Source organism: Rutilus rutilus (assembly GCF_951802725.1).
Source record: "Rutilus rutilus genome assembly, chromosome: 17".
Lineage (NCBI taxonomy): Eukaryota > Metazoa > Chordata > Actinopteri > Cypriniformes > Leuciscidae > Rutilus > Rutilus rutilus.
Genome location: NC_140230.1, coordinates 25,877,351 through 25,886,507, shown reverse-complemented (window position 1 = coordinate 25,886,507; position 9,157 = coordinate 25,877,351). Strand labels below are relative to the sequence as shown.

Below are 9,157 nucleotides of genomic sequence, written 5' to 3'. Positions count from 1 at the left end.
GTGGCACATTCAGTGACTGTAAGCTGCATTTACATGCAGCAAACAAAAAACAATTACTAACGTTAATTTTGATCATGGCTTTTCTTGAAAACGAAGATGATGTGTGTGGAGCAAGTGGTGGTTTGTTGTCTGTGCTCCTGTTGGTTTTTGATTTGATAGTTGTCGTAGGAGAAGCCACACTGCAGGACTGTGCCTAAACTTCTGACACTGCCATAATTTCAGGTCAAATTTGATCGCAATGGTCATCATTTATCGGCTGTCATGTCAAACTGGCATCAAAGACTTTAGACTTTGGCCTAGAATCAGATGAATCTCTTAGGATTCTCAAAATTTGTCTCGACGACCAAATCGTGGCCATAATTGTACAGTGTGAACCCAGCTTTAGATTTATGAAGATCAAATTTGATATTGTTTCACAGGAATGAATTGGAGAGCATGTTGCACAATATTAGTATTCCAGCTGCCTGGTCACTGCATCGTCGCAGCAGTATACCATGTTGTTCTCAATGAGATTTGCATAAGTGGCAGCGTGGGCTCCCTGCAGACAAGCTTTTTATAGTGTGTGTGTCCACATTCACAACAATAAAAGCAATACACTTTTATCTAAGAGACAAATGGAATATATTTTCTTTTCCTCATCCTAAAAGATCAGTGTGATAAGAGAACGCAAGCTTTATAATCTGGGGTGATATGATGTTTTTTGCCTTTTATATCAAAATTAACCACAATTGTACATATGAAACTCCAACTTCTTTATAAAACTTAAATTACCAAAACAAAAGCAGGCACTTTAAGACTTCTCTTTTGCATGTTCTTTTTATTTTTACTTGCTGAGTCTAATGTGTGCTTTAGATTTGATCATACAGCCCTCAAGGAAGTCGCAAACCAAATGGTTTTAGGATTATTTTGGTGTCTGAAACCTCAAAAATGTGAGGCTGCAGGGGATAATGATCATTGCTGAAGCTGGCTGCTTGACTCTAGCAATGCCTGTCTCAAGTTTACTGCATTCTTCCTGCCTGCTTAATGTACGTATTCAAATTCTGTAAAACTTCAGTTGACTGTCATGTTTTATAAGGGACGTACCAGCATCCATAATTGAGCCTCAGTAAGCTCCAATAACTTTATTACTTTAACTAAAACATAGGTGATTTAATGAATTTACTTGTGTGTAAAAAATATTGCAGTTTACTATCACGAATTATGATGATAATGGATTTAGGTTTTAATTTTGGTGCTTTAAAACTTTAATTTAAGTTTTGTGAAAAACGATGTGAAAAACATTCCCAGTTTATTTTCGATTTTTGCAGTACTATGGTTTATTCGCATTTAAAAACAAATTCTTTCAAGCCCTTTTCAGAGCAAATACATCAATATCGGAGTCATCAATTATTTTTTACATTTTTTTTCAAAAGAAATTAATACTTTTATTCAGCATGGGTGAAATAAATTGCTTCAAGATTCTTCAAAGAATCATGAAAAAAAATGTATCACGGTTTCCACAAAAATATTAAGCAGCGCTATTGTTTTCAACATTGTTGATAATAATAAATGTTTCTTGAGCAGCAAATCAGCATATTAGAATGATTTCTGAAGGATCATGTGAGACTGAAGACTGGAGTAATGATGCTGAAAATTCAGCTTTGCTGTCACAAGAATAAATTTCTTATAAAAAAAATAAGTTCAAATAGAAAACAGTTGTTTTAAATTGTTATAATATTTCAGAATATTACTGTTTTTACTGTAGTTTCGATCATACAGTATAAATGCAGTTGACCCTTCAACGACAACCCTTCCCTCTCTGTACATAAAACTCTATATGCATAAAAAAAATACACTGTATGTGTATTTAACTGGTATACGATTGGCGCTGACTGTATTTTGTGTCAGCTTGTTTAAGTTTTTAAATAAGACATATCACACACAAACAACATTAGCCGGGCTCAGGTAAATGCCGTGCAGAAGCAGAAATGACGAAGCAGAAGTCGAAGTGCTGTGAGACTGCTGTCCGTCTGCATTCAGTTTAATCGATCAATGCCCCTGGAGATATTCATTAGCATTTCTATCTCTAGCTCTCTCTCCTCCATTCATCCATCCTCCACTTCTACTGACAGTCCATTACAGTCTGATTTGCCCTGTCTGTTTTGTGTATCCATCTGTTAGACATTCGCTCATTTTATTTGCCTGTTATCTATCCTTTCCATCAGCGCCTTTCAGATAATTGCCTGTCTTCCATTTGCGGTCATTCCTTCTGGTCTTTTCTCAAGCTCGTCTGTGCTGTTTTAAACGAACCATTAGTTTTGTCCCAAAAATTGTGCAGCCTGGAGGTGTGACACCTGCTTTTTAAGTTCTTGCCTTACCTTAATGGTGTGAGTCTTGCGACTAATCAGTGTAGGAAGTAGGAACCACCGAATCTCCTTTTCTTTTCAAGATTGGCAAGACTACACTTGAAGTAAAATAACAAGCATCATTCGTAGCATATGAAGCAGTCTTGGACTGAAGCTTTCAAGAACGATGAGAGTACTTGAGGATAGCACACTTTACTGATCGCTCTGATGAACCTGTGATCACAGCGAGTGAGGATTTGAAGAGATGTTTGGTCTCGTCTGACCTCCGATCAAGTGAGTTATACATATTATATATCTATATTACAGGAAACCCCTGGAGATGAGCGAATGCACCCTGTCTGCTGGTCTGAACCCTTGATAGAGACAAACAGAGGCACCACGGACGACCACCAATGACCTTCATCACTGTACGTCTGCACATTCGTTCTGAGTAAATTCTGTTTTGAAGCTCCCACTTGGTGATTTCAAGAAAGATGTGTCCTTTAATGGACCCATTTTATTTATTTCTAATATAGTTGTTTTTTTTTGTTTTTTTTTGTTTTTTATAAATCTTTTGTCACAGTTTTATAAAACAGTCTGAAATATATTCGCTACAGTGAATTCTGATTTTGCCAAGGGTAAAGGAGTTTGAATTGCATTATGCTTAAGAACACCCCTTACCAGTGGTAAATTGACTGTAATGCACAGCCTCTTTGTGGCTTATTGCTTTATTAAATCTTTTTAATGTCATACTGTCTATAATTAGTAATGAGTGGCTCTGTAAAAGAACGACCTGTTTATGTAATTATCTGTTTGTTTTGCTTTAATTACAGGATCCATTTATCGTTTTGTCTCAGATTCTGTAATGGAAAATCGAGGTGAGTATTTCTTTCTTGATATTAATGATGCTGAATAATTGAAAAGAAACTGTTCCATTTGTAGATGCCGTTGATTAAGGTCCAGAAACCAATGTGTGATCTTGATTTAACTCGTTTTGGTGTGTGGTTTATTGTCAAAACCACAGTTTACACAATTTATACTCTAGGATGCAGCCATTGCAGTCAAACATTTGTTATTTGTCTGAGAGCAGTTTAATGAAGAACAACTGTATTTGATTAAAATGGGATTCTTGCGAAACAAAACGCTGGTAAAGAGCCCTGTGTCGCCCGCTAAGGAAGGTCATGAAGGCAGTTCCTATCTTGAACAGAATCGTAGAGCTTGTTTTCCAGGTCATGTCAGGTTCTGGGTCTAGGCAGAACCAGCAAGCTGATTCTCATCTCTCTCTGTTCTCTCGTTCTCTCTCTTTGGAAATGTGCCCAGTGTAGTAGCTTTAACTGGGACAGAGAGAAGCAGGGCTTCAGTTCAATCCTCTGAGTCATTTTTATTTTTTCAGTGTAGATGCATGTGTAGTGTTCTTATTGTGGGGCTGATCTTGGAACAGTTGCAAAGATAACAGATGATGAATAGGTCAGAGGTCTTTTGTGATTGTGATCTATCCAACTTGGATGTACAAATTTTATGTAACATGTCGGAACCATGTTGCACAAAGCTATTTTTGCTTGCCTCTTCCTTTGCTTGCTTTATAGTTTTTTCCTTTTGTTGTATCATTGCAGTTTTTCCCTCTTGCTTTTTCTGTATCTGTTGCCCCCAGTTCAGCATGTGGTTTGGAGATTTCATAGCTCCTGCACCACAAGCAGAAAGGATTGTTTGTTCTTGGTTCTTGGTTACTTCATCGAAGCCTCAACGTTAAATTTTTTTGTTCAAATATTTTGAAAGATGTGTCAATGCCCTATTTTACATCATGTTCTCATCTATAAACTGGAGTTTAAATCAACTAGTCGATTTTGCTGCTAGTCAATGCATTGGGTCTGTCAACTAATCACATCACTTTAAGTTGCACTTCTTTTATACACATATTTCTCTCATACTCACCAAGACTGCATTTTATTTGAACTGTTTGAATGAGCTGTTTTCTATATCTCTATATTTCAAAATGTATTTTATTGTTGTGATGGCAGAGCTGAATTTTCAGCATCATTACTCCGGTCTTCAGTGTCACACGATCCTTCAGAAATCATTCTATTATGCTGAACATAGTAGAATTTTTTTTTTAACACTTTTGATTTAAAAAACAAACAAAACATACTAAGCCCAAACTTTTGAAAGGTAGTTGGAGGGGTTTTTCAACAGTAAACTGTAGATATTTAAAATGGATAAGGTCACCTACAAATGAAAATTTTGTTATCATATCATTCATAAACAGCTTGCATTTCTTTGTGGATTTCCATTTCCAGTTGGGCTCCAAACAACATTTGTCACATTGTGTTATACAAAGAAAGTCAGTCAAACAGTTTTGAAACAACATGTGGATTTTTTTTTTTTTTTTTAATTTACAATTTTCATTTTTGTGTGAACTATCCCTTTCAGTAACCATGCTGAACTATAAACAGGTAAAAAAATAAATAAAAAAAAAACCTAGCTGGTAGGGTTGTCACATTGCCAAAATTTCAGCAGTCTGTTCTAAAACCAGTAAAATTGTGTGGTTCACTCAAAAAAATAAGCTGTTGAACAAACTTAATAAAATTAAGGAAAACTTTTCCACGAAAATGAATTACATTTTTCCAACAAAATCTAATTTGTTTGAAATGATTTGTTGTAATCTTGTTGTATGAACTTAAATTCATTTAGTCATAACTGCTAGATAAAGTTTTGTCAGGTTGACTACATAGAATTTTTGCCCAGCCTAAAATTGCCAGCATTATGATTTTAGTTAATTTGACTCTGCAGTTATTGCCAATGATAGGAGCTACTAGTGTTCAGTTGAATTAAAACCACTTTTTACAGAGTAATATTGAATATGCAGGTCTGCGAAAGAGGTTTAATGCATGTTTAGATTATACTGAGATCTACAGCCCTAAACTAAACACAGTCGCCACTCTTCTGCATAATGGTAACCACAAAATTCAAAAACATTACAGAAAGTCCTCTAAGTTTCTAACATTAGTGAATATTAAACACTAACATTAACATTAACTAACAACATCTTTCCATTTACAGAAACACACATAAAATAACACTTTAATCCCTAAATTTACCCTCCTAATGCAGTCCCTTGCAAAGCATGCTGGGAACTACAGATCCACTGCCCAGTTAGTTGTCAACAAAAATGATTCATGTAGTTTTCACACAAATTAATTAAGTAAACTTCAGTTTTAAATATATTAGGTTGATTTAAACACAATTAAATTAAGTTGTGACAAAATATTAAACAATTGTGTTACTTTTGCTTATTTTAATTAATGAAATTTAACAAGAGGCAAAAATTAATTTTTTGAGTGTTCTCAGTATCAATTTCAGTACCAGAGAAAAAACTGTTGTCCCATATTTTTTTTTTTTTTTTTTTTTTATCGTCCATTCATCAAGTCATCGCAGTTTCCAATTCAATCGTGCATTTAAATAGTTGTCAATTCAGAAACTTTGCAGTATATTAAGCAGCATGAAAAACTAAACTTGTGTTCAGATTAATGTGGATGGGCAATGAACAAAAAGCAAGATAAGAGACCTCCCGTATAATAACTAAGGTTGTCAATCTCTAAAGATTGCCATTGCCATAGCCATTGCCTTCATGCGTTCAACTGATTGTGATTGGCTACAATGGTCAACGCTTGTAAAAACAGAGAGCGCTCAAACAAACACCAACGAGATTGTTTGAAAGCAGCGTCTATCAGCGTGTAACAAATATACCTGGTACTCTGTCCTACCGGTACTACACAAACGCTGGTACAGTCAAGCCCTTTTTTTTTTTTAAAGACTGGTACTGATTTTACAGGTACATTTGACAACCCTACTAGCTGGTGTGTTGCTGTTTTTATTTGGTCGACAGTTAAAGTTTTAAAGTTTTTAAATTTTCATCCTCGAGATTATTCCTTATTAATTATTATATGCTACCTATATGCTTGGGTCCAAAAGCATCAGTCATGTGAAGAGTTTAACATCAGGGGAGCCTGAATTACTTTCCTTCAATTGTGGGTGAAGTCACCTGAATATACATATGCAGCGTTTTATTGCTGGTATTCATTTGTGAACTAATGAAGGTCCAGTATGTACACCTGATCTCTTGAAATGAACATCCTCCTAAGATTTGAAAGGGAATTAGTCTAGTGAATCATTATATTCTTTTGCGATTCATCTGGCTGTGTTTGAACACAAGAACATGTCCTCAGGCTGCATGATCATCACACATGGTCATGCATGGTGACCAAAGATCTGGAGCATTCTTGATCACAGGGAGGATGTGGTCCATGACTGAGGTTTCTCATCTAAAATAAGCTTTTATATAAACATCAATTCATTTCAGGGGTTTGGGACAGAATCGCTTTGTTATACACTGTGGAATGAGAAGTAATGTCTGGCTGTAGAAAATGGGATTAGGAGTGCGATCTGCTGTAGTCAAGTTACACAGCTACACACATCCACATTCCCGTTCTCTGCTAATGTACTCTGCTGGATAAAATTGCATTCTTGGAATTCCTGTGGATGAAGATTTGCTGAAGTGTATTACCCTCTGCTCCGTGCAGAGGGCAGGAGTCCAGATCCGCTGATCAGTGAGTGTATACTAATAGATTTAATGTTCGAGTTTAAAGAGAGGGTTTGTTTAGGGGAAAGACTTCAGTATCAATCTTAAAGGGACAATTCACCCCAAAATAAATTTGAGTTGTTTACTCCCCATTCCAGACCTGTCTGACTTTCTTTCCTCTGTGGAACACAAAAGTAGAAATGCTGAAGACTGTGCTGCTCGCTCTTTTCCATGCAATTGCAATGAATTGAGTGGAGCTTTCAAGCTTCGCAAAGGACACAAAAGTATTATAAAAGTAGTTTATGTAACTTGTCCACAATATTCCAAGTCTTAAATTTACACTAGCATTCCAAAGTTTTGGGGTCAGTAAGATTAACGTTTATGTTGTTACAAAAGTTTTGTTCTTTTGAACTTTCTATTCATACAAATTCATAAAAATCAATCATGTGATCATGTGACACTGAAGAATTCCAGCTTTGCCATCACAGAAATAAATTGCTATATATAAATAAATATATTTTTAAATATATTCTAAAGGGTTTGTTCACCCAAAAATGAAAGTTCTGTCATCATTCACTCGCCCTCATGTCGTTCTAAACCTGTAGTACTGTAGTTCATCTTCGGAACTCAGATGAAGATATTCCTTATTCATATAAATGAAGATACACTTTTATTCACATATAAACATTCATCAACTCACACATCAGTTATGGTAAATGGAGGTTCGTTCTCGTGTGTTACGCAGCACGTTTGAGCTTCCACAAGAGCAAATGAGGTTTGTTCTCGCACTTCAAGCATGTATGGGTTAGCTTCTGTTTATCTTCACTGATCAATGTTTATATGTGAATAAAAGCCTAAATTCAATCTGTTCATCATGTAAAGGGATTGTGTATCTTCCGCTCAATTCATTTGGATTAGCTTTACGACCTCTTTATAAACGTTTTAAAGCTGTCAATTGAGGGAAAGAAATCGTTTGTGTTACGAAGATGAAAGAAAATCTTTTTATTTTATGTGTTTTCATAATCAAGATATCAAACATACTAGATGCCATAACATTGCTATGGTGTCAATCATCGCAATTTCGGAAGAGAGTCATGTTCAGTACACACACACACACACTACTGATACTTTCCAGTGTGTACGTGGCCAATGAAGGTTATCCAAGGTTTTCCTTGTAATGTCAGTGAAATTTCACATTTCATTTCAAATATTGACTAACGTGATGTGTTCAATTTTAAGTTATTTTTAAGTAATCAGTATTTTTGATGATCATTCAGATGTCAGTTCCTCTTTTTTTTTGTATTCTCCATAACCACAAAGTCAAATGTCTGTCCGGCTGATACTATCTCTCCCTCCATTGGCAGAACTTCCCTTTAATCCCTTGCTCTTTTTTTTTTCTTTTTGCTTTTCATTAGAACTCATACGCAAGCGCACACACACTCACTTTGCACTTTGACCTCTGCTTTAAGGAATGATAGGCATCCGTTGGCGTCTATGTTGATCTGCTTTGCTAGCTCCTTTATGAAGTGGAGGGAGAGATAGTGGAGTGAGAGAGGGAGAGGGGGTGGAGAGAGTTACAGAAGGAGGGCTGAAGGACACTGGAAGAAAAGAAAGGTAGTTGGCATGAGATCCTCTCAAAGAAAAGAGAGGAGCTTGGAAATATTGTGAGTTGGAAAGTGGAAAGAAACATGAGAGCGACACTCGGTGACAGGAAACAAGTCCTTTGAAACTAAAAAAGGAAAGGCAGAAGACTTTGGGTATCCTGAATTGCTGCTGCTGTTCACTGGGTTGCACCTGGGCAGGAGCTGCAAACAGAGGCCCTTATAGGGGGCTGGAGCATGGGACAGACGTTCTCTCTAGAGACTGCACCTCAAAACTCCTGCGTACACTTGGGTGAGTCAAGAAAACGCTTCAAAAATCAGCATTTTAGGACATAAGGCTTCAGACAAGAAGGTACTTCCAAGTAGCCAAATTAATCATGTTGTCTTCTAAGATAACTTGTAGCCAAAATAGAGGGCGGCATCACATGTAGGCAGTCCTTTATGAAGAATGCAAACGCAGAATACACTACGACAAGTGGATTTAAAAAAAACCCTCCAAGATGGCGTTGGAGTTGAAGCAAGAGAAATGTTGATTTATAAATGCTTATTGTCATTTAATATTGGAATGTATAGATTTAAAAAAATGTAATTTAAATGAATTAGTATATTTTAGAGTATTTAATTAAAAATATTATTATATTATATTATTATATTTT

General features: G+C 36.0%; 1 protein-coding gene across 4 annotated transcripts in view; it reads left to right on the top strand.

Annotated features, from left to right (window-relative positions):
* phactr4b (phosphatase and actin regulator 4b) overlaps positions 1-9,157 on the top strand; it is a 52,430-nt gene that overhangs the window by 10,161 nt on the left and 33,112 nt on the right. For 2 of the 4 annotated variants that reach the window (XM_084385229.1, XM_084385227.1), the window contains exons 2-3: positions 2,652-2,752; positions 3,158-3,202. In XM_084385229.1, coding sequence (XP_084241355.1) covers positions 3,190-3,202 — 13 coding nt within the window. In that variant the 5' untranslated portion in view covers positions 2,652-2,752; positions 3,158-3,189. Of the gene's footprint in view, positions 1-2,651; positions 2,753-3,157; positions 3,203-8,639; positions 8,794-9,157 lie in introns of those variants that run through there. The other 2 variants (XM_084385225.1, XM_084385228.1) reach the window with 2 other exon arrangements.